This window comes from Wasmannia auropunctata, unplaced genomic scaffold (assembly GCF_000956235.1).
Source record: "Wasmannia auropunctata unplaced genomic scaffold, wasmannia.A_1.0 LD336038.1, whole genome shotgun sequence".
NCBI lineage: Eukaryota > Metazoa > Arthropoda > Insecta > Hymenoptera > Formicidae > Wasmannia > Wasmannia auropunctata.
In genome coordinates, this window is record NW_012026852.1 from 124,218 (window position 1) to 150,804 (window position 26,587).

At 34.2% G+C, this 26,587-nt stretch overlaps 2 protein-coding genes across 6 annotated transcripts in view; both read left to right on the forward strand.

Moving 5' to 3' along the window:
- The window catches only part of LOC105452020 (72 kDa inositol polyphosphate 5-phosphatase), a 9,480-nt gene extending 8,046 nt beyond the window's left edge, over positions 1 to 1,434 (forward strand). For all 3 annotated transcript variants that reach the window (XM_011692798.1, XM_011692796.1, XM_011692797.1), the window contains one exon: positions 63 to 1,434. In XM_011692798.1, coding sequence (XP_011691100.1) covers positions 63 to 177 — 115 coding nt within the window. In that variant the 3' untranslated portion in view covers positions 178 to 1,434. The remainder of the gene's footprint in view (positions 1 to 62) is intronic.
- Positions 1,435 to 10,390: 8,956 nt separating this feature from the next.
- LOC105452021 (ubiquitin carboxyl-terminal hydrolase 7) lies at positions 10,391 to 26,551 on the forward strand. Of its 3 annotated transcripts, none has more exons than XM_011692799.1 (18): positions 10,391 to 11,195; positions 13,143 to 13,241; positions 13,547 to 13,822; positions 13,946 to 14,064; positions 14,536 to 14,670; positions 14,757 to 14,951; positions 15,477 to 15,648; positions 15,723 to 15,915; positions 16,071 to 16,224; positions 16,698 to 16,892; positions 19,572 to 19,793; positions 20,301 to 20,595; positions 21,491 to 21,710; positions 21,830 to 21,997; positions 22,987 to 23,491; positions 24,500 to 24,571; positions 24,634 to 24,736; positions 24,907 to 26,551. In XM_011692799.1, exons 1-18 carry the CDS (start codon positions 10,625 to 10,627, stop codon positions 25,008 to 25,010), a joined length of 3,798 nt encoding a protein of 1,265 aa, XP_011691101.1. In that variant the 5' UTR covers positions 10,391 to 10,624; the 3' UTR covers positions 25,011 to 26,551. The 3 variants fall into 3 exon arrangements, with proteins under 3 accessions (XP_011691101.1, XP_011691102.1, XP_011691103.1); XM_011692800.1 differs by having other exon boundaries at positions 24,640 to 24,736; XM_011692801.1 differs by lacking the exon at positions 10,391 to 11,195 and adding an exon at positions 12,449 to 12,831.
- The last annotated feature ends 36 nt before the right edge of the window (positions 26,552 to 26,587 follow it).

Genomic DNA, 26,587 nt, shown 5'->3' on the forward strand with positions numbered 1-26,587 from the left:
TATATATAATATATATGTATATATATATATATATATATATATGTACTGCTATTTATTTTTAGAATTCCGCTTGGCGCTGGGCTCTTCAATCGCGAGGTGTACCTGGAAGGTATCAGAAGGCGCGCGGCGGCGATGGATGACTCTTTGGATTCTTCGAAAGTTTGTTCACTTCAATAAGGAAATTTGAGACGCGCTATCGCAAGAGCGTTATTAACAGAATAGGTAATGTATTTGTAGATAAAGATTTTCTTTTTAGTGCGTTGGACGGTGAACGAATGAAAGGTCGCTTTATACCAGGTTCTTACAAGATATAGAATGCCGCGTTTCTTTTGTACGATTTATGTACTCGCTAAGTCTGTCCATTTTTTATAGCGGCGACGGGAAACACTTTTCTAATAAGATATCTAATGTATGAATAGATTACAAATACCAGTGAACACCGTAAAAGTCTAGTCAAGCAGTGAAATAAAAAATTGCTTTAGCGAAATGAAAAATCTAGATGAGGCTGAAGATTTTATAAATGTACTGTCGGTCTATTCCCGACATTCATATTGTGCCACACACACATATATATGTTGTTTGACTTTGTATGTGGCCGACATTGTCGAAAAATTACAAAACAAGAGTGATGTTCTTTTTGTAATACTGCGAGTTTTGTTAGACAAATTTTTTATAGTAACTCTATATTGTGCAGTATTTATCAAACTCTAACTCGCTTATAATATTTCGAAGACGAAATTATTAAAGAAGAAATTGTGTAGTGTTCCAAAATAATTTTGCCTCTTACTCCCCCTCGTGGGGTCACTCATGTTCGATATTTGCTAAAATATCATATTTACCATAGTTACATAGTTGCTAAAATTATATAGTTTCACCAATTGTTATTGTCGTTTCGCTTTTTAATTGTATACCAGAAAATTGAAATTAAGTAAAATTGCGATTGAAAACCATCTCATTACGGTGTAACTCCTTAATAGAAGCGTAAAACGCAAATGATCCCACGAGATAGCGAGTGAGGAGCAAAAAGTGACAAAAAAATGATGTTCTTTTTGTAACACTGCGAATTTTGTTAGATAAATTTTTTATAGTAACTCTATATTGTGCATGCAGTGTTTATCAAATGAAGGGAAGTAAGGGTTAAAATTATAAAGACATATTTATATGTAATTTGCTGCTACTGATCGAATAATGATCGACATTTATAGGTCGAGTTTCTTATAAGATGAGTATTCTAGTTTTTACGTTCAATTATACATTTAGATGTAATACAAATTGTAGACCAAACTATTGGGCCAATAAGATATTAGAGAATTAATAGGCGCAAGATTTATAGATAATACTTTACTTTCGTTTATTAATTGTTTGTATTCTTATTTACTGGGACCACCCATTGTATCAAGTCTTAAAAAAAAAAACTCGAATTCGAAACTCGAATAGAATATCTTTCTCTATAAGCGTTATATATACAATATATAGTAATTGCGTTAACAACTAAATGCTAAATAGCATTGTCGTTTCAAATAGTGTCGTGTTATCGGTTTGAAATAGTCTATAGCGTTAGAAGATAATTGCTCCTTGATAATACGAGACGCCCTACTTCTACTTTGCTATAGATATTGATAATAACGGCAAATCATGGCTAATTATAAAACCCCAAACACAATATCGTTAACACAATAATAATATATGCACAAATGATATGTCAGTATTAGTTTTAACGTTTGCTTTATTACAACTGTGAGAAAATAATCGCATCATAAATGTACAATGTGTGATATAAATCGTAGTCACATTACATAATTTTTAAATAATTAACTATGAATTCTATTTAAATTATTCATTTGTTATGAATTTGTTATTAAATTAAAATATTTACATGATTTCTAAAGTACATACACACATATATTTTTAATTCAATTTTGTTATATATTTTGTTTGTTTTTATGATCAATTTATTTCGTTGTTACTATTTGACCGTCTTATATTCCACATTATTTTCAAGAATCTTATATCTAAAATTTAAAATAGAGACACACAGTATGTCACGTTATCTATAGGGAATACTATATATTCCTCTCTTCTCTCGAATATACTAACTGCAAAAAAGAACAGGCAAAAACTGCTGCTTGACGGAAGCTTGAAAGAAGCAATATGGAAATTATTATAAACAAGAGAATGTAACTATATTTATATGTTGAGACCTAACAATATGAACAAATTGTGTATAAAAATTAAGCTCCACAACAATACTTGGAGCGCGGTGTTTAATACGCTTAAAAAGTTCCATTAAATACTATTATACAAAACATATATAAATGTTTGATAGAGAAAAAGAATGCTTACCTACCTAATTAAAACGTAAAGTATTAGAAAAAAAAAGACAGATATAAGTATATGATGTACTACATGTTAGGCAATAAGCTTAGGCGATATTGAACTGTGAGTATTTTAAAGAAGTTGTGATTCAATGATTTTTATCACTTGCATTGTCAAACGCATAGCGTGTATTTCTGTTATTTGATTACGAGCAAAATATTCAAAGCTGCGAGACGATTCTGGAGTACGCGCGCGCGCGCGCGCTCGCTCCGCACAAGTATAATGATCAAAAGGATTTAAAGTAATCGTAAAATTGGAAAAGTACTTCTATGCGTCTTGATAGAGGCATCTCCATGTCGTGCCGTCAAGTGCGTATACTTTGTAGTGATTTGTGATAAAAACTTCTTCTTTGTAATTGCGTAGACAGGTTGCCAAACGAGGTGCCTAAGAACATCTTTTACTATTTCTGAGCCTTCTACAATGAAGCGAGACTAAAAACTGTTGGGGTCAAGATCTTTAAGTCTGCCGAGCAGGTTGCCTTAATCATGCCTTACTTAAATCGTTACATATGTATCTCGATCTCTGTGCGCGTACGATTCTCTTGGGATTACATTTCATTCGGATCTTCGCTTCGATTGTATGTAGAAAAGGAAGGAAAAATACGGTGCAATAAATAATCTATGTTGCAGTGTCTCTTCTGTAATGATATTTGAATAGAAATTGTTGAAAAGTGAGCACACTTTAACAAATGATCTGGCTTGTAACACATGTTGATCGTTTCATTTAAATTGCTTTTCCAATCAGAAAAGCAGCAGAGGAGTATTGCAAGCTCCCACCAGAGATGTAAGTGTAAATTGCACACAACATGGATTATTCATTGTCTGTTGTATATAAAAACAGATAAATTTAATTCAATAAGCGTTTGTTAAGTAAAAATGATTTAATGCATGCACAGCAAGATTCTTTCTTTTTTAGATCTTTGATTCTTGTAGTGTATGATCTGAATAATGCTACCTGCCCCTTTTACAGCTATCTTGAAACTCTTGTACTGTGATATATTTTCAAACGTACAGGATCAGACAGTTGGACCTAATGATTTTTTCGCTTGTAGAGAAATGACAAGATCTAAAATAATAAACAAACTGTAAGAATAATCTTTCAATATTATTCATTTAGATGAATTAAGTTTTTAAAATTAAGTTCTTGTAAGTAAACATCGTTATATCTATAAATTGCAGTCTTTCATAAAAATTATTTATTCAGTAAAATATTTATTAATTGAATTCATGAATTTGCCATTATATTTTATCAATTAAAGAATATTTTCAGACTATTTTAAATACCTTTTCTTTGAGATGACCTCATTCACGCCAGCAAATTCAAGAAATAAATTAAAATCAAAATGTATAATGAATAACTTAACGAAAAATTCTTATACAAGCAAGTTAAGATTTGTTAAGATATAAAAGTGCATTTGTTTCTAAATTATTATTTATTATTTCTAAAACTTAATTCTTTATAAATAAATATTGAAGGATACTATTCTTCTTATTGAGGTTCCATCTGGTTTTATGAATATGAATATGAACCATTCCATTTAATATTCCTCCAGTCAATTCTCCAAATCAACCTCTTACAAAACCCAGAGCCGAGATCGAATTCAGGATTTACCAATCCTGGATTACGAATCGATCATTTTCATACGAAACTACATTCCTTTGAAAGATCATTCCTTCATGTTTTATTTGTTACTTTAGATCTCGTCATTCTTTTATAAGACAAAAAATTTGTCAGGCCTGACAGCCGCATCCTAGCTGTACGTACACGGAAAGAACAATTTTACTGAAGTATCTAAAAATTTAGCTTTTTACTTCTGATGAAAAAAATTCTTATATTTCATAATATTTTTTAAAATTTGTAGTTTGTATATTTTAAAAAGATATCTTAAACTTTTTTACTTATAGCATGAAATATGTAAATTTTTTGAAGTATTTTAATTAAATATTTTAGAAATATTTCATAAACATTTGTAAAACATTTTAAAATATTACAATAAATATTACATATTTCACAAAAATATTCTAGAAATATTGTAAAAATACTGTAAAAAATATTTTTATTTTTATTGAAACATTTCAAGAAATATTTAAAAAATAGATCTCCTATAGACATATTTATATTTCAGAAATATTGCATGCTATATAGACAGATTTTATAAGTTTTCTTCAGAAATTGTAGAATGAGTATTATTCTTAGAATTTTTCATATGTAAAGAATTCTAGAAGAAATGTAGACTTCCTCAGCTTTCTGAAAAATTTCAGTTTGTATAAACAATCTGATAAATTTTCTAAAACGTTATAAAATTTATATCAAAATTCTGAAAAATTATGTGAAAAATATAAGAAAATTTTTTATCAGGGACAAATTTAAAAGTAATTGCATCCCACTTCGTAATTAAATATTTTAACTTGTTAATGAATCAACGTCAAAATTTATTTCTTTTTTTTGCATTCGCTGAGGATGGCTGGAAGATTAGTCGAAACATTTGAACAATTTATTATGTAATTTTTACCTTATTAAAATATTCTTGTAGATAATTAAGTTTTTAAATGCGCACTGTTTAAATCGCGTTAACTCTAGTAACCCTTTAATTTTAGTTAAATTTGTACTAAAAAGTAATTTTGTTGAACCATCCAAATAGATTATGTAGGATGCTCATGATGATAATGCTGCAAAAAGTTTTGACATTCTAGCAACCAGTTTGGGTATCCTTATACATAATATTTTTTTAATAATCCCAAGAAAATTATTTTCAGATCTGTATCTATAGCTAAATTTTTATAATACTTCAGCAAAATCGTTCTCTTCGTGTATAGCGACGTCTTGTTATCGGAATACAGCGTACATCTAAAATTATAAACAATCGAAAGCGCACAAGTGACACGATGTAAAAATCGACAGCGCAAGGTATCCAAACTTTGTTTCATCGCGTACGCGCCGTGACGAATGCCTATACGGACGAGATGAATTTTCATGACGTTCGGCAAAGCGAACGACAGGAATTCTATTTGAATGTACTCGACTATTGTTCAGCATGTGCTTGTACGTTTAAATAAACAGTTCAGACCCACTGTTGCCGAGATATCTGCAATCCCCGTCCGTATTTATCCCCACTGCGTCGAATGACACACTCATCTCCGATTTGATAAACATTTTTCTTACAATTATTCGTGTAATTAGAATTTTTATACAGTTTATTTATAAATAGTTAGAAAATTTCTCATACATTTTTTTTACAAGCGTTGAGACATGTCTATACAGCTTTTCCGTAGGATATTCTAATGTGCAAATTCTAAAATATTCTAAAAATTTCAACATTCTTCATTCTATGTAATTTCTATAAAAATTTCTATAAAAAAATTATAAAAACTAAAGAAGTTTAAGGTATTTTTTTTAATATCTATGTCCATAAATTAAAAGTAAAAATTCTTGAAAATATTGTAAGAATTTTTTTTACCAAGCGAGTATTTTGAATTTTCCCGCTCGACCGCGAACAAACGTAATATACATAGGGCTGCGATCCGATTCACGCTCACGGCGCTCGCGAATCATTTCGTCCTTGTTGTTCATCAAATGGTAAACAAGAGCAAATGATGCTCGCAAGTGCTGCGAGTGTGAATTGGACCGCAGCTCTCGGTCGAAATCAATAAAAGAAGAGGAAAAACAATAACGCAATCTATGATGCAATCTAACGGCGCGATACATACCGCGATCTTAGAGTTCATCTATGTCCGAGCTTTTATCTTTTCATTCATTTACGAACTTTTTTATTTTTATTCGCCAACACATTCCTCTTCCCTTTTTCTATCCTCTTCCTCCTCCCTTTCGTGTACGAAGTGAACAATCGCGATTACTTCACATTATATTAGAGTTCTAGATAAAGGAGAGATTTAAGCGTAACTGGTGTAACGATTCTTGATTGGTTCTGCCGTTTTGTCTTCAAGTGTCGATTTTAATAAATATTCGATTTCTGTTTACGAAATTATGGGATATTTTTAAGAAAAACAAGAAACACTAAGAGACACCGAAAAACCGTCGAGAAATGCCATTACGGGAATTGCGTTCCATTAAGAAACAACAAAACATAAATAATTAAACGTATAGCCATTTTCTCTTTGAGATACCAATACGCAGGGTTGGGTAAGTTAATATATTTTTTTAACTAAGTTAAATTAAAATTAACAGTCTAAAAATTTAACTTAGTTAAGATACAAGTTAGTCCATAATAAAATTAATTAAGTTAAAAGTCAAGTTAATACAAAAAAGTAATTGAAAAGTTAAAGTTAAATTTTTTATTTTATAATTTTAGGGTTTCTAAAAAAAGTTTCTAAATAAAATATATATTTGTTATACTTCTGTCGAGCCGCGGAAAGAGGACCGATTTCGAAGGACTTCTTCCAACGTGATTCAATGCACAGAAGATCCGTGAACAGTGATTCCTTCCTGTGGCCAGACTATATTTATTATATTATTGCAATTGCCTTGATGTGTGTTCTCAAATTTGAGTTTGAAGACACTAAATTAGACATGTATTTTATTTTAGGTTTACAAGAAGCACTAAAAATGTAACTTCAAGAAAGTTAGATCAAAAGTTAAAATGTAACTAAATTAAGTTAAAAGTTAAGAGCTTAAAATGCAACTGTAAAAAGTTAAGTTAAAATTATTTAACTTTTTAACTTAACTTTTATCTTTTTAACTAGGCACTACCCAATCCTGCCAATACGTGATACCAATATATGTTAACGGAGTTGCGCTTCTCTCTTTATATGTATATCTAGAGCTTTACTGCGGAGTATGCGGCTCTTACGAACAAAACATTGTTTTTTTGCTTGTGAGATGAGTATCTTAGCATTTGTGGTGAGAGAAAAAATTTTTGACTGGCTGACAATGAGATCAAAATCCTGCTTCTCCTTCTCCTTCACCCCTCCATCCCTTCTACCTTGCCGCTATGCAGTATGAATATTGAAGCGAGAATCATGCGAATCTTTCGTTGTGCTGCACATCGAAGTGAATCGATTCGTGTACCAGCAACGCGCTCGCAATGGCTCTTTTTTTTATTAATGAGAGCACGTACGCAATTCCATCAGCATACATTAATTCGGTCTTTCCAATAAAAATAATATGAGATTTATTATTTATTGATCCAAGCAAGGCGAGAGTTTTCGGAGTTTGACAACTTCGATAAATTAGCTAATTAAGCGACGATTAACTTATAAAGTAATACTTGCAGTATTTCATTAATGTGTATAATATAATAAATGATACTTTTATTATAATTTTTATTTTGAGCGATTCTGTTAGTTAAATTAACGATCGATTAATTTAATGTTTAACTTAACTTAATTAAATTAATTTTATCATCGTAATTAACTTTTCAATACCTGCAGATTAACTTTTCGATACTTGCAGTGCTATTTTGTTAACGTAGATAAAATAATTAATTTTTATTTAATACAGAAAGAAGAATTAAATATAATTATGTAATTACAAATTTTGCAAAAAGTAATGCTATCAATCAAATTAATAAACGATTAAGTTAATTAGCAATCAAACAAATTTTGTGGAACAATTAATTTTTGTAACATTAAAAAAAAGATTAGAAATAGAAACGAAATTAACAATTTCGCAATAAGCCTATGAAATTAATCGCTGATTAAATTAATCAGAGGTTGAAATCATCCTTAATTTATTTCTATTATGTAAATTAATTCTAATCTCGGTTTAACTCTAAAATGTAGATTAATTCTAATCTCGGTTTAACTTACTCTTTATCTATCTCTATTATATAGTTACAAGAAATAGAAAAAGATAAAGAATAAATTAAATCAAGATTAAAAAATGATATAGTCTATATACTGATAGAAATAGGTCTTATCACCGATAATACTGTGAAAGACCGACGTACACTGCATTAATTCTTATAAGGCCCACTTTCACAATGTACGGTTACAAATTATCAAGATTAAAAATTATCAAAAAGTTTATTGTTTAATGACGTTTGATTAGGATTTAACCATCAAGTTCACTTGATGCCAACTCAACTAATGTACACGTAACCTTTAGTTTATTTGATTATAAGCTTATTAAAGTGTTTTAATTAACTTTCAAGTTTTAATTAATCTTTTTCGTTAACCATATATATTATGAAAATGGGCGTAAGAATTAGCATAGCTGTTAAAATTTATAAACAATTTTAGCTAATAACATGTCATTATTTCATAATTTATTATTAGACCAATGTTTTCTCGACATATATTTACAGCTTGCTAATAATATAAAATTTATTTAAAACTACTTTTTTATATAGTTATATCATCCGTGTTTGATATCGCCATAAAGATAATAACAGTAGAAGAAACAATTGTAATTGCGGCAATATACAGGGTGAGTCATTTTAATCGACGGATCCTAATATCTGCTAAAATACGCAAGCTACAAAAAAATGTTTCAGACAATGTCCCCCTCGAAATCCGAAAACTTTTGTCTGAAACATTTTTTTGTAGCTTGCGTATTTTAGCAGATATTTGGATCCGTCGATTAAAATGACTCACCCTGTATATACGATATTACAGCATTATAAGTATGTATATTTATTTATATAAAGCATTTTGTATAATAAACATCATTTTAATAATGCATATATTATTCAAATATATATATTATATATCAACAATCGTAAATTTACATCAATAATCGATAATGGAGTAGATTAGGTGTCTTAAATTTCATTCAGCGACACAAGTCGACATAAACATGATCATTAATTCTGTTTTTGCTGTCATTGAATGTAAAAAAAAAAACAGAATGATATACTTGCGTCGATTTGTGTTGCTGATGACAGACGAAGATTTCAAAATCGATCACACTCTTCAACTACCTGACTGTCCTGATTCGGTCCTCTTTCATGATCATGCCCAGGATCCTTTTTTTTTGACGATTTTTAATAGAATCCTGTCTTATGGAAATTCGAAAGTTATCTTGAGCGCGCCAGATCATCTCGATTATCTTGGACTCGGCTCGTCGCGTTGCACACCAACGTTGCATCGAGTGGACCATCTATACGAATTTGGCTTGTTCGCGGATGCCGTATACGGAGAACGTCGCACGCGCGCGCACGTGTGTGCGGTATGTGTGTACTGTTGTGTACGCGTGCGTGTGTGAAATCGGAGTCGCACTGGTACTACGAGCGCAACCGCGCAGCCGAGCCGAGCCGCCGCCGCCGCACTCGCCGCCATTTTGTTTATTTTCGCGTGACAGACGAGAGAGGATCCGTGAACGACGATCGCGACGTACGGGATCGGCCCGCGCGTATCCGTTCGTGCTGTGTTCTCGAGTAAACGTCCGTCTCCGCGGGCGCTGGTGAGGAGAGAGAGAAAGAGAGAGAGAGAGAGATAGTGAGAGGTAGGGAAGGAGGACCCGCTGCGAGAACGACGGTCGGGCACAGGTGGGTTCGCTCGCAGCCGGAAGTCGCAGTCGCAGTCGATCGAGAATCAGAGAGTGAGCCCGATCGAGATCCGTGGCGGCGACGGGATCCTACGAGTGGAGAGAGAGAGAAAGAGAGAGAGAGAGAGAGAGGGAGTGAGAGAGCGAGCGAGAGAGAGGGAGAGAAAGAGACGCGAAGTGAGTAACGGCGCAACATTGTCAAACGTCGTCGTCGTCGTCGTCCCGCGATCGTCGTCCCCGTCGTGTTGTGCACGCAGCCGTCGACGTAGTCGGTAATCGCGTCGTCGCCCGCCGACGAGCGCCGCGCCGGTAAAGCGCGCAGCGGAAGCAGTTTTTTTTTCACGAATCGGGACCGTGCGCGGCAGGGAGGGAGAGGGGTGAGGTCGGTGCGCGAGGCGCCGCGCCGGAACGAGAGGCGAGACGGCCGTCGCTGCCCGCCACCGCCGCCGCCGCCGCCACTAACACCATCACCGTCACCAACACCGCCGCCGCCGCCGCCGCCGCCGCCGCCGCCGTCGTCATCGCCGTCGTCGTCGCTGCCGCCGCCGCCGCCGTCGCCGCCAGCGCAGTGGCAGCAGCACAACCACCACAAACATCGTCACGGACGACTTCGCCGTCGCTACCGCTGCGAAGATTGCCGCAAGTTACGCTCAGCCGTGGCGACACTCGGAGGAGAGTTCGCGTGAAGGGAATACTCGACGCGGGGTAGTACGGGCACTCGAGTCGCGTACCTAGCGAACATTAAATAAACACACGAGGGTGGAATATATGCTGTGGGCGTCCCCCGTGCGAGTGGGGGCACTTGATGGCCGCAGAAATTGGGCGAACTGCGAGCAAACATCTATCGTCGTCGGAGTGCGGTAAAGCGACGTCGAGTCCCGGTAACGACGTGGGCTTCGATAGTAGCCGGGTGATCGTAGGAACGGAACAGCAGCAACCGCCGCAGCAGCAGCAGCAACGGCAGCAGTTGCAGCAATCGCATTGCCAGCAGCAACGGCAATCGCCGCCACCGCCACCGCCGCCGCCGTCGTCGCAACAGCAGCAACAGCAACTTCCACAAACGGATCGGACACCGTCGGCCACGGTACAGATCAGAAAGGCGCTCGGTAAAACGACAACAACTCCACCTCCACACCGGAATCGCGTGCCGCTCGCGACCGCGCAGCCAGCAGCGGGAAACAATCAGCAGCAGGCGCTGACCAACGCCGACAACGTAACCTCGACGGCGGAGGCCGTCACCGAGGTACCCGGCGCCATCAAGACGACCATCAACATCGGCTTCGCGATGAACCACGTAAACGACCAGGAGAATCTCAAGCAGCTCAGCCTCGCGCCCGTTCAGGTTAACGAGGTCGAGGAGATGGACACGCAGGAGGGTGAGTGCATTTCTCTCCGTCTATCTCTAAAATTCATCTATGTATCTAGCCATCTATCTCTTTTATCTATATATCCCGTCTTTTTAGATATTTAGCTATATATATGACTATATACGTAATAACTTATATATAATATATATATATATATATATTATATATATGTGTGTATGTATATATCTATCTCTCTCTTCTTGGCTTGTGCGAACGTAAGTGTGACTAGTACGAGTGCTTTCAGTGAGTGAGTGAGTGAGTGAGTGAGAGAGAGCGAGCGAGAGAGAGAGGGTGGAAGAGAGAGAGGCTCTCTTTGTCGGAGCTTCTCGCCAACTTTCTTCGAATTTTCTTTCCTTTTTTCCGTCCGGACGGCGAGCGTATGTTTGTGGAATCGTTTTTATATTTAGAGAAAGACACGGTGCAAGCTTTTTCATCCATCTGTTGAGATTACTGTACGGAACGCACGACCTAGCGGGCAATTCACTTCGCGCGTTACCGTTGCTTCTGCTATGCCAAGCACGAGATCTGTTCTCTTCAGCTGAACTTCTTGCACGACTTACACCGTTCATCTCCTTTCTCTCTCTCTCTTTCTCTTTTTCTCTTTTTTTTTTCTTTCACCAATAGTGATGAAAAATATATAGAAAAGATGTAGAACTGTGCGAGAAGCTCAGGCTGAAAAAAAGAACAGGTCCGCGATGACTTGAAATCGGGTAATTGGCTCTCCGTAATATTAATTAGCACCACTTGTGACTCAAATTTTTGTTCCACTTGGACTTGTGTATTATGTAAAAAAGCGAATTTGTTCCATTGACATTGAATATTAGAAAATAATTGTAAGAACTATTTTTATGTACGTAAACGAAAAGAAAAAAATAGGTGTTGATCTTTTATAAATAAATATTTTTTTTACAGATGCAAAAAAGATCGCGCGACTTTTTTTTATAAATCATTCTTTACAGTCAAACCGTCCACATTGAAAAATCGTCACGCAAATCGTACTACATTACATTATTATTTTTCTCGACATTCTCGAATTTTTCCTATTATTTTAGTCCACTCGAGAAGGACGTTCCTTTTTTTGAATATGTGGAAATATTACAAGAGCAAATCGTAAAAGTCGTGTGTACCGGTGGAAAATTGAAAAAAAAAAAAATATATATATATCTGATTGCAGATAGATAATATAGAACGGAGATATTGCGTCACAGTTCCATTATCAGAAATTTTCGTGGATATATAAATGTAATCACCGCTGATAAAGATTATTGTACTGTGTACGGCTGTTGAACGGGGTACTCCCTACATTTGATTCGGCCTTATTCCGCAGTGCATGTTACAAGTTGGCGATAAATAATACACACCGGCGCGATTCTGTATATTTATTGAATTATTGAATTCGGAGGAATGTGTGAAACATGTACTTTTAGTGCGGCGGCAAAGAGTGTGAATATTAACCTATAACTTCATGTACCTCAAGCTGGTGGTCAATTTTGTTTTGTTCTCTCTCTGTTTTCCTTCCGTAATTCTACTGGTAATCATTATTTGCCATCGCAAGCGTTCCACATGAGGTGTCCTTCCGTCTATTGCAATTTTTATATTCTTGTAAAAAAGATCTTTCTGAATTGCCATGTCGCTAGACCGATAGGTAAACCAATTGTTCCGTATCAGCATTAAGTTATATCGGATTAATTTGTACAAAGAAAAAACGTTACACTTGTATTTTCAATGTGCAATTTAATATCTGTATAAAAATATGACGTTTGTACGTCGCAAATTGTTGAATTAATAAAATCATATAGGCACTTGTCGTTCATCGAGTGAAATACATTGTGAAATATAAGGTTAACTTTCTATTTCCATTCTTTTGTATGTAAATACTTGACTATTTTTTTTTTTAAATATTTGTTAGATTTATGCGTTCTGTATTGTTAAGAAAGTGAATGTTAAATTTTATAGAGACCCCAAATGATGGTGGGGGAGACGGAACTGACAACCGTCCTATAAATGGTGAACCAGAATTAGCATGTATAGTTCAGGATCAAGAAATGGAGGAAGGTATGAATCTTGTTAAAACATGTTCTTTGTTTAAATTTAATATATAATAATTTAATATTACTTTATAACGTAGAGATAATCTTGCGGCATATACATGTAATCTTTTTCTTTTTATAACGTTTGTATATTATGTACTTTACATCTTCTTTGTTCTTGCTCATACAAAAGAATATAGATTAAACAAAATTTGTGCTTTTTAAATTGTTTGACAATCACTTTTACATATTAATTGTTTATTTTTATTTTATTCTCTAAATTCTATGTATTTCTCCCTCTATATATATTCCTGCTTTCATTTGTATCAGACGAGGCCAGATCGGAAGCTACCTTCCGATATACTGTCGAGAATATATCTAAGATGAAGGACTCGCAATTGTCCCCCGCGTGTTATGTGCGTAATTTACCATGGAAAATAATGGTAATGCCACGGTCAAGTCAAACACAGGAGAGACAACCACAGAGATCTCTTGGATTTTTCCTTCAGTGCAACGGAGAGAGCGAGTCCACGTCTTGGAGTTGTTATGCTGTTGCTGAACTGCGTCTTCTTTCTTGCAAAGAAACGTTGGAACCATTTAGCAGAAGTAAGTGAAATTCCAGTTTACTTTAATTTATTTATTAATTACATATTGATCGGCTTCAATTCTAATTGAAAACCGAAGCTGTACGTTTTTCTTTGCAATAATATATATCATATTTTTTTCTAGAAATTCAACACCTCTTCTATAGTAAAGAGAACGATTGGGGTTTTAGCCATTTTATGACATGGCAAGATGTTCTAGATCCCGAGAGAGGTTTCATAAAAGATGATTCAATCACGCTTGAGGTTTGTAACATATCTTTATTGACCGTTTTATAGAGTACTGATTTTTTCTTCTGTTCAGTTTTATTTAATTGCAATAAAACTTATAGCTCTATAATATGTTACACAATTTATATGATTTTTAAGTATCTTAAAGAATATTTTTTGATATAACAAAATATAAATATCTTTTTCTTAAATAGAACTTTGACAGAATTGATACAAGTGCCAAATATATGAGTGTCACTCAATTTTACAAAGAACTCTTAGGAAACCAAACATGTTTTCCCTCATAATTTAATTTTGTGCCATAAAATTTGTATTTGTTAAAATATTAAAATTTATCAGAAGACGTATTTGGTTTGATGGAAAATATTTTTGAAATTAAATTATATTTGTATATAAATTACATGATAGACAATATTAAAAAGCACTACTAATTCTATAGATTCATATTACATATTTAATTATCTTCTAATATTTCTTTTAATTTAGGTTCATGTAGTAGCTGATGCACCTCACGGAGTTAGTTGGGACAGTAAAAAACATACGGGATACGTAGGTTTGAAGAATCAGGGTGCTACATGTTATATGAATTCTTTATTACAAACTCTGTATTTTACAAATCAGGTTGGTAGAAGCAGGCATTTTTAGGACACGTGACAAATCATCTCGACATTTTCTTTATTAATGTACTCTTCTGTTTTTCTTTTTAGTTGCGAAAGGCAGTATACAAAATGCCAACTGAGAGCGATGATTCGAGTAAGAGTGTTGCACTAGCCTTGCAGAGGGTGTTTCACGAGTTACAGTTTTCCGACAAGCCTGTCGGTACAAAGAAATTAACTAAAAGTTTTGGCTGGGAGACGCTGGATTCTTTCATGCAACACGATGTGCAGGAATTTCTACGAGTGGTAAATATATTGCGCACTATTGCACAAACTTGTATCACACCATATTAGAGCTGGTGATTTGCTTCGAAGGCTTTGACATTCGAAGATTCGAAGCTTCGGCATTAAAATCTTCGAATTTTTTCGAAGTTTCGAAAAATACATTTGTGCAACTAATAAATTTATTCGGAAAATTTAAAATATTGTAAATAAAAGGAATTAATACATAGGAAATTATTTCTAAAAAATTTGAAAGTATTATAACCTGAAATATTACAAATTAATAATTAAATGATTTATTTATATGCAAATAAGGAAAGATAATGATCAATAAAATAATTCAATTAAGAAAATTCAAATTTTTAATGTATTTTTTAAAACTTCGAAGCTTCGAAGGTGTGAAGGCACTTTGAGCTTCGCTAGGTCGAAGTTAACGTCGAAGCTTCGAATATTCAAAGTGAATAAAAAGTAACAGCCCTACACCATAATATCACTGTCTATTGAAATTTTGATAATGCACGCGCATAAATTAATCTTGCGAAAATTTAGCTGTTAGATAAGCTGGAAAGCAAAATGAAGGGAACATGCGTGGAAGGTACAGTGCCAAAATTGTTTGAGGGAAAAATGGTCTCTTTTATCAAGTGTAAAAATATAGACTATAAATCCACGAGAGTTGAAACATTTTATGACATACAATTAAATATAAAGGGCAAGAAAAACAGTAAGTTTTATATTATGTGTTCTTTTTATCCGTGGCATTTGAATGACGAGAAACTAATTAAGATCGTATTTCAGTTTACGAGTCTTTTAGCGATTATGTGAGTACAGAAAGTCTCGATGGCGATAATAAGTACGACGCGGGAGAGCACGGATTACAGGAGGCGGAAAAGGGCGTAATTTTTTCGTCGTTTCCACCAGTTTTACACCTGCATCTAATGCGTTTTCAGTATGACCCAGTTACTGACTGTTCAGTCAAATTTAACGACAGGTAAGAAATGGAAATCCATTGCTTATTTTTTTATCTACAATGATCGTAATTATAATTTTATTTACGCCAAAAATTTTATAAAGATAAGAATGTGAATCTGATTTTACCTTTTGACGTGTAATAGTGTAAATAATTGTGTAAATTTATTGTTAAAGGTTCGAGTTTTATGAAAAAATTAGTCTCGGTAAATACCTGCAAAACAAAGAAACAACAAGTGCGGACTACACGTTACACGCTGTTCTCGTTCATAGTGGCGATAATCATGGAGGACATTATGTTGTATTTATTAATCCCGCTGGTGATGGCAAGGTAAGTAAATGATTTTGTGTTAATATCTGTTGTGTGAATTGAGTAATATTTACTAAGAATAATGTTCATAAATCTTTTTGGTTTCTCAATATATTTCATCTATACTTATGTAATAATTGTCATATTACACAATAATTATGAATTAAGTAATATTTATCAAATATAATATTCATAAATCTTTTACTTTCTCAATATATTTCATCTATACTTATACAATAATTATCATAAATTTATGTTTTGCATTGCTATCAAACTGATTTCCTGTATGATCCTCGGTCATATATTTTATGTGTTTATTTTCATATTTATTTTATAGTAAAGTCCAAAAAGAATATAATTTTGTGTTATACAGGATAATATCGTGCGCCATTTCCTTTTGTACATTTCAACAAAAATTATACGATTTTTAAATGTCCTGTTTATATGTCGCAACATCTTCCTAAAACTCTTCTCTGATCTGTTTTTTGTGGCAGTGGTGTAAGTTCGACGACGACGTTGTCTCGCGATGTACAAAGCAGGAAGCTATCGAACACAACTACGGTGGTCAAGACGAGGACATGTCTATGGCTGTGAAACATTGCACTAACGCTTATATGTTGGTTTACATAAGAAATTCAGAGCTGGAAAACGTCTTGCAAGAGGTCAAGGAAGAGGATATACCTCAAGAGGTCAGAAACGTCTCTCAAAGAGAGCTTTCCCAGGAGTTGAGCGACCTTGAACGTGACAAAGACGCGACTGACTCGATTAAAGACTCTCACACAGAGACGGCGACCCTTCGTCCGTGCACTCAAAATCCTCGAAATCCAAATCTCTATATTCATGATTTTTAACCGACAAACGCCGACGGTGAAATAGGTGTAAGAAAGTGTAAATTGCTTACGTTGCTTCTCGATCAAACTCTTCCTGAAGTTTCGATGTTATATTGAGCTACTGTGGGGCTTGTTCATAGCATTAGAATTCGTCAGAACTCGCATATTACACATTGTAATTATATATACATATGAAGAAAAAAAAAGAAAACAAAATCGAGGCGACTTTTCTGCCCTCGGTTGCGATATTTTGGCTACCACACATTGATAGCTTAATTTTTGAGATTGTATATGTGTGTATTATACAAATTAGAAAGTTTTATTTAATGAAAATATTCTATTATTATACGTTTTTCGAGCAGTTGTTGACTAACTTTTATCTTTTGAATTTTCTTAACAGAGATATACATTGACATCAGCCCTTGGGCTGCTATACTGATTAAATGTTGACATTGCGATATAAATCATGTCTCTATTTGTAGATACAGTGTTGCATTCGGAATAGTGTAATACTTGGTACAAACCTATTCAGATATGTATTATCAGAATTGATTTTCTGACGTATTAAATTCGAGTATGTTTTAAAGGTGAGGAACTCGGTTAATATTGGGAACGTTCCAAAAGATGATACATGTATATTACTGCATGTATATTACGGATGGAACTGTGTGATTCATGCTATATAGAGATTTGTTTTTTTTTTTTTTATCGACAAAAACGCCTTTTTGACAGAGGATTTTTTTACATTACGGACGCTCGCGTGGCATATATATACAACATGAGAATCATGTGATTTTTTTAAATTTATTCTTGTCTTAACTCATAATTTTATATATCGACAACGCAAGGAATTAAAGAGAAAGATCCATGATTGATGTGCGTGTTGCATTTTTGTCACTTTTATCGGAAAACATTTTATCCATTGAATTGGATAAAGTCTGATCGTCAGACTAATATCGTGATGAGCCTTAGGATTATTTTGGGAATGTTTATTGTATAACAAACATTGTATAATACTATATAACAAATTTAATCATTGTATTGTAGTATATTGAAATCGTGAATGAGAAGAAAAAAAAGTGAACAAACATATCTCAAGAAAGGATTTTGGATATGTGTGAATAATTGTATAAGAGAATTAGGGGAAAAAAAAACAAAAACACAGTTATTAGTGAGAATATACTAAGTATCGATTCGAGCTAGACGAGTTCCGGCTTAGCTCTTGCAATAACATACGAGAAAGAGAAGAAGTAATCGATAAGTAGTGTGTCACTCTTGTGTCAGAAACATCAGCTTCCTTGAAATGTCTTCTTTAGCGTGTTTGCTATTTAACTGGATTGTTTAGTGAGTGAGACATAATGTGATTTATATTACTCACCTTTGCAGTTTTCATCAACTAATATTTATAAAGTCGAATACAATAATGAGTAAAAGTAAGAACTTCGTGTTTCAACAGAGAATGCAATCACTTAAGCAAGTCGTTGATTCATTAAATTCTCTCCATGTTAATAGTAATTATGATCATTGACAGATAACTATTTATTTGTTGTTATATATGAATAATTAGAGAGAGAGGGAGAGAGAGAAAGAGCGGGAGAGAGAGAAAAAGAGATGAAAGAACGCTGAAAATATCATCGATAGAGTAAAAATACTTTATAATAGCTTTAATCGTGAGATACCTTTAAATGCTATATCACTATTTTATATATAAAAAAAATAAAGAAAAAAAATGATAACGAATAAATTGTTGAATACTAGAAAATTTCACAGCCGGAAACCGCGTTAATGTTATTTATTTTTATACCGCTTTATTCTTATACTCGTATCTTATACGACATTCAAATAATAGAGATATCCAAGTTACAAGGCATCTCCACACTACTATAGTTACACATTACATTGTTACAATTATTTGGCATGGGTGGTGGTTATAGGCGTATTGATAGATACGTATTTTATATATGTGCATGTACACATTGGTTAAGGTAACTTTTGTTGTTGTTTTTTTGCCAAGATTAATTTCTTCAGAACGTTAATTACATAATTTGGATGTTCTCGAGGCGGTAAACGCGACATATAATTAAAGTAAGATTACCCCAGGATTTATACGTCTCGTACTTATCCACCACACACACTTGTGTCCACCAATTTATTTACCTTTAATTACTAATACTATATATTTTTACTGTGTGCTTGTATTTATTAGCCAGGAAGAGATAACTGGGAACCATCACTCACCGCCAAATAATTTTCATTGTGTAATTGTTTGACTTGGTAGTCGATATAGCGGCAGATGAACAAAATTAAAATTACAAAGAAAAATGGAAATTGTACCGTCATTCTTTTGATGTTTCGAATACGATCCGTTCTCGAATCTCAAAAGCATGATACCGAGAGAAATGATCTTTTTCTAAAAATATTTAAAAAAAGAAAGAGAGAAATCAAATCGCATAAAATTTGAAAAGACAGTCGAGGAAAAATGATTATTGAGAACGAAAATGAGTACACACGTGGATAATTTTAATTTTGTTGGTCTAGCTGGTGGAGAGGCTGCAAGAGGAGAAGAGGCTGGAACAGATAAGAAGAAAGGAGAGAACGGAAGCATACTTGTACATGACCGTTAATGTCCTTCTCGAGGATAGCTTTGACGGTCACCAAGGAAATGATCTCTACGACCCAGAGCACGCTTTATATCGTGTATTTCGCGTACGTAAGCAGGCCACTGTGCACGAGTTTCTCGAGCTACTGAGCGATAGTCTGGTAAGTGAGTTCAATAAAAAGACACACTGCGCACGTTCCGGTATTTTTCTTCCGAAACGTTGCTATGTATTAAAGGCTGATTTTGTGCTTTATATGTGTACATCAGGATTTATTTACCAAGTAAATCAATACTGATGTGATATCTAATATGTTTTGCGGGCTATACGGTGATTTATTAAACTGTATTTTTATCACGGTAGGTAATGAACTTGAAAAGAGTACGTTGGCATTTTTTCATTAAATGTATAAAAACGGGAAATAATAGAAAAAATATTCTAATTTTTTCTGCGAAATAATACAGTGAAAAATGATATTGAAAAATTGATTTTCAAAACAGTCTTTATTTTCAATATTTTAGAATTTAAAAGTTATTTTTAAAAATGCTTTATCACTATTTTAGATATCAAAATAAAGAAGAAAAAGATAACGCAAGAGCATTGTTGAATACTAACAAAAAATTGTGTGGAGATGACAGATGTGTTTAATATTATGAAATTTGTTCTACAGAAATATCCCATAGAACAGATTCGCATTTGGCCCTTCAGCACGCGTTCAAATCAAACCTGTAGACCTACGCTAATCGAGCCGGACGCTGATCTTCAAAAGCCCATCATCGACTGCGCGGAAAATCATAATCCGTGGAACGTATTCGTTGAACTCGTACCTCCAGACTCTGACATGACAGCGTTACCGCCTTTCGACAAGGACACCGATGTCTTACTCTTTTTTAAACTCTACGATCCCAAAAATAAGAAAATCCATTACTGCGGCCATCACTATATGCCTGTTGTAGCTAAAGTCCGTAAGTTGAAATTTCAATATACTTATATAATATTGATATATTAGAAAGAATATACATTATTATATTTTAAATGTTATTTGAAAAATATGTACATGTACAGATATTTAGTTTAACTATATATTCACGATCAGTTATTTTTTTAGATAATAGAATTAGAAAAAATTTTGAAAAGTCATTTTATTTAAGAAGATCTATATAATAATTCAAACAAAAGTTTTAAATTATTTTTTTAATTTTTAAATCTCTGGCTAGGGTGATATTTGTCGCAATAAATTGTTTGTAATAATACGTTTAAACATGCTTATGAGTATCATTATTAAATTGATTATCAATTTAATTGATGGTATTAATATTCCATTTATGCTTTAAGATTGCATTTCGATCGATTGTATTTAGCGTGTTTGAACTAAAAGATGTATATAAATTCATGTAGAAAATTTTATTAAGTACTAAAATCCAATTCTATAACCGTATAAGGCTCTTATACTTTCCGCTTATTTGTATTATTTTTTAATGTGTTTTTAATGACAAGTTTATTTTTTAAACGAAATAATATATCTATTTTATCACAGATTTGTAAAATAGTTTGACAAATTCAATAAAAACGATTTTCAGTAATCGTTCATGAGATATTGTCTCTATTTGTGTTACGTTTAAATATAAGCGGAAAAACAAAATATCTAATAAAAAAGTATTTATAAAAAAATAATTTAAATCTTTCATTTAATAGATCTTTTAATAGTCTTAATTTAAAATTTTTTCTTATATAGATCTTTTCTCAAATAAAATTATTTTTGTTCGAAAAATGTTTTATAATTCCTATTCAGAAAAATAACCAGATGTTTTACATTTAAAACAACACCGTGCACCTAAGTATATTTGATAAATTTTACAGAGGAGCTCATACCAATTTTAAACGAACGCGCCGGATTTCCACCGGACACAGAGCTCGCCTTATATGAGGAAATTAAACCGAACTTAGTTGAGAAAATAGACAACCTGTCCGAGCCTTTGGAAAAGGTTCTCGAGGAATTAATGGACGGTGACATCATTGTATTTCAAAAGGAAGGAGATAATGAAATGTATGAACTTCCAACGTGTCGAGAATATTTTAAGTGAGTAGTATGAATATAACATTTTAATCTTTTATCACCGATATACCTTGAGAGTATCTTTAAATATCTATAATATCACCAAACACACTTGCTAATCTAGTACGATTTGCATATTTCAGAGATCTATTCTATAGGGTAGAAGTAACGTTTTGTGATAAATTGATTCCGAACGATCCAGGTTTTACAATGGAACTTTCGTTGCGAATGACATACGATCAAATGGCAAAGGCCGTAGCGCAGCGAGTCGGCACAGATCCGTACCTTTTACAATTCTTCAAATGTCAAAAGTAAGAATGTCGATATTCCTTTTAATGTCTCTTAGACCCAGTTTCACAATTAGCGGTTAACTCGATTTAATCGTCGAGTTCAATTCACTTCTTTCAATCTAAGAATTAGAAAAAGATAAACAGTAAGTTAAGCTGAGATTAAAGTTAATCTTACATTTGTAACCGTGCCTTTGAAGGGTCAGGCCGCCACTCCTGAGGTTTTAAAATGATACCTTAAGTTCGGGATTTTTTGTGGGTAAATGGATAAACTTTACTTAAAATCTGTTTAGAGGACCTTATTGTACATATATAAGAAACCAAATAAATATTTTTTTATTTTTTTTATGTTCCAAAATTACGGCGCACTGGCCTACACTTGCGGAATCCCTTTTTACCATCGGTGTATAGGAGTCCAGGCACACGGTTTGACCTTGAACAAAATACAAAGAATTTTCAATATCTACATATTAAAGACTAGAGAAGTACGTAGGTATTTTTCAAAATATTGATTTTTCTCAAAATGGCAGCTATTTTACGAAAGACTTGTATTAAACAAAAATACGAACTTTTTGTAAAAAAAGCTGCCATTTCGAGAAAAATCAATATTTCGAAAAATCCCTACGTACTTCTTTAGTCTTTAATATGTAGATATTGAAAATTCTTTGTGTTTTGTTCAAGGTCAAATCGTGTGTCTGGAATCCTGTACACCGATTTGAAAAAACAGTAAAAAGGGATTTGGCAAGTAGGCCAGTGCGTCGCCATTTTGTACATAAAAAAAAATTTTGTTAGTTTCTGATATATGTACAATGTCCTCTAAACAGCTTTTAAATAAAGTTATCTATTTACCCACAAAAAATCCCAAACTTATAGGTATCATTTTGAGGCCTCAAGGATGGCCGCCTGACCCTTTAATGTTAAATGTCGAAATTAATCGAATTGTTCTCGACAAGGTTCTCTATTTTCGAGACGTTTTTAGAGGAAGGGGCTTTATTCTGAAATTCTTTTTACAGCTACAAGGATTCTCCCGGCCATCCTCTTAAGTGTACATTTGACGGCACGCTTAAAGAACTGGTTGCGTACTGCAAGACGAAAGTAAAGAAATTATTTTATCAACAGCTCAGTATTAGGGTGAATGAGCTGGAGAACAAGAAACAATTCAAGTGCATATGGGTAGGGCCGTCGCTTAAAGAAGAGAAGGAGATGATCCTTTACCCGAATAAAAACGGCACCGTTGCTAATTTGCTCGAGGAGGCTAAGAAGCAGGTGGAATTATCGGAGAACGGTTCGGGAAAACTGAGGATATTGGAAATGACGTGCAACAAGTTGTCGCCCGGGCCTGTGGACGACACGCCCTTAGATCACTTAAACACATCGGGCACCAAGTTGTACAGGATAGAAGAGATTCCGATTGACGAGGTGAATCTGGCCGAGGGCGAAATGCTAGTTCCTGTTGCGCATTTTCACAAAGAGGTTTTCTCAACGTTCGGTATTCCTTTCTTCTTCAAGATTAAGCATGTGAGTGCCGCGTTTTGAGAATTATTAAATCGGCGCTAAATGTAATTAGGGGCCGTCCATTAATTACGTGAGCGGGGTAGGTATTACCGGGAAAACCTGGAATTCTCAGGGAATTTTATTTTCATCCTTGAAAATCATGGATTCTTATGGAATTTTACTTGGTACTCAGGGAAATTTTTTGAATTTTACTTTTAAATTTAATTTTATCCCTTTAGAAAGTAAACGTGGTTCCATATCGAAGGTCCCTGATATTAAAAATTAATTTATTTTAAAATTGACATATACTATATAAAGACTCTTTAATCTAAAAAAACGATAATCCGGAAATAATAAATCAGGCATTAAAAATCTAATAACGCAGGACTTGATGCGTGAAACAATTTAATCTTCACATATGTAGTTACATCTCCATACCAAATTTTTCGTTACGTTCGAAAAATTTTGTGTGGAGACGTAACTATTGTATGTACATATGAGAAGATTAAATTGTTTCACGCACAAAGTTCTATACGTTATTAGAACTCTTGCCAAATTTATTTTAAAACTATATTAAGAAATTTTCTAATCTTACCTGGAATTTTGAATAAAATTCCTGGAAAATCTAATCTCCTGGGAATTTTTAGAGAATTTTTTTACAAAATTTGAGTACCCACCCTGATGAGTGTTATTTTCGGTATTTCAGATCCTCCCTCTCCCTACATGAGTCTTCGTATTTTGATTACCCCTTCTCTCCCTCCCTCGATTTCACGTAATTTTTTTTTTTATATGTTCAATATATGAACAAAAACGCACATATTGAACTTACACTAGCTTGGTCATCTTCCGCTATGAGAGACTCTAGCGAGAACTTATGTAAGGCACCCTCTGACGACATCCCCCCCCCCTCCTTCCTCCATATGAGCACATAGAAATTTCGCTGACTGCCCCCTCCCTTCTAAAATACTCACGTAATTAATGGACAGCCCCTTACGCGATGCAATCGATAATCGGTGTGTGTGTTTTTTGCAGAATGAACCGTTTCCCAAGATGAAGGACAGGTTGTTAAAGAAATTAGGCGTTCAGGAGAAAGAATTCGAAAAGGTAGGCATCCTTAGCTAGTCTTTTTTCGATCTTTTATGAGAATTCATAAAAAAACTTTGAAGTTTAAGTTCGCGGTGGTGACGATGGGCAAGCCGCAGTTCATTATCGACTCGCCGGACTCTTGTATCAAAATCGAGGATTTCCTTCCCAGATACACCGGTCAGGGTAAGTGTAAAGAAAAGGGAAAAAGTACCGCGATCCCTTTTATTGCGGATGCATAGCGATAAAACGAGCGTCGAATCGCGCATGGCCGTTATATTCGCAACAATATAGGGCACTGCCGATACGATGCTAACGAAGAATGAATTTTGTAGTCTGTCCACTTTTAAACGCAGGCACATCGCCGCACAGGCCCTGGCTTGGCTTGGAACACGTCAACAAAGCGCCGAAGCGCTCTCGTATCAACTACCTCGAAAAGGCCATTAAGATTTACAATTAAATTTCCACCACGCGAAGAAGAGGTTAAATTAGGCAGCCACTCATAATAATTTATACGTAATTCTGTATAGTAAGAGAACGACGTCTGATATATATTGAAAAGGTTGGGAAAATGCGTTTCACACATTCGTTTCTTCAGCCGGATTAAAATACGCGATTTTAATACTGCAAGAACGACATCGGACGGTAAATCTTGGTATACGATGGATTATATAAGAGAACTATCGTGAAGTGTGCAGTGCTATTTTACGCATCATGGAAGAGCGATAACATAGTTCCTCGATTCGAATTTGTAAAGAATTTTACGTAAAATGGCCCAATAGCTTATTTTGGCGTCACTCAGTACGGATTTTCGCCTAGACTCCGAAAACATTTGATTACGAAATGCACGTATATATTGTATCTAATAATATTATTGTCTGATAATTATCTCTAATAAACTATTTCTTTCTTTTTTTTAATTTTATTAGGAAACAGACTTAAAAATTCCGGTTCTTACCCTAGATAGAGGTTGTACATAATCGATTACATCTACCAAGCGGTGTCGCAAAACGTTCTGCATGATGTAATATTTAACATCCGCAACGTCACGAATGAATCGCTCCTTTTTTTCCGTATTCGCAAGATGTTTGAAATGTAAATTTGTCATTAAAAAAAAAAAAAAGAACAAAATTTTTAGTTTCTTAAAGAATTCAAGATAAAGCTTTACTCAAATTTTATTTTGTTTCTAACGAGTGTCTCATTGAATTCAAAGTGCACGTTAAGGTTGAAATTTCTTTGTATTTTCAAACAGCGTATAGAGAATATATTTATTTTACGTTATATATTACATAATATATATATATTTTTTTTATTTTACACGACGTCATAGAAAGAGTGGAGAAGAAAGTGCACGAACAAAATTTCTTCAAATTGCCTTTCAAACATCCTGGAATATTTTTCTTGCGTTTCAATGTATTTTCGTGTTATTTTCCATTAACGTGTTTTATGTAGAAACTGTGAAATTTTGCACGTGTAAGAGCGTAAGCATGAGGTCGGCGAAACGAGTGACGCTTAATCTAGACGAAAAAAAAGTTCTCGGCGAGATACAAACGCTTATCGTTGTAATAGGATATTTCGCGGCTCTTCTTTTGTTTTTTATTTTAACGCGGGGCGAACACATAACCGCTGCTCCGTTCTTTAGGGAGCGACGTAGGAAGTTTAACGAGATTCAATTAAGAAGTCATAGTATTCTCTACTCGATCGATAAATTAACGCTCTATTTCCCCCATTTTATACTTATAATTTATAATAAACGGCAAGATTATAGATCTCGCGCGGTGAATCACTCCCGGCACGGTGACCTGCGCCCTCGTGCAAGATCTGTCGTTTGTGGAACCTAATTATTTATCGTTTTCTACATTTTACTGTGATCGACTCAACTTAGCCAACATGTATTTAAACCACCACCGCCGGCTCTCGTTTATTTGAAGTAGCATAATTGTAAATGGAGATGCTGAACTTTCTACGTGGATTATTTAATAAAATTTCTTTTTAAGTTGAGGAACTGTCTACTATGGCCGTAATGAGATCTGTCAA

What these genes read in the sequence shown, in the direction of transcription:
- LOC105452021 (XM_011692799.1), top strand. Translation starts at nt 10,625, where the DNA reads ATGGCCGCAGAAATTGGGCGAACTGCGAGCAAACATCTATCGTCGTCG. An exon ending in GGAGATGGACACGCAGGAGG is followed by an intron (nt 11,196 to 13,142) that starts GTGAGTGCATTT and finishes TAAATTTTATAG; the next exon opens with AGACCCCAAATGATGGTGGG. An exon ending in ACGTGTCGAGAATATTTTAA is followed by an intron (nt 21,711 to 21,829) that starts GTGAGTAGTATG and finishes TGCATATTTCAG; the next exon opens with AGATCTATTCTATAGGGTAG.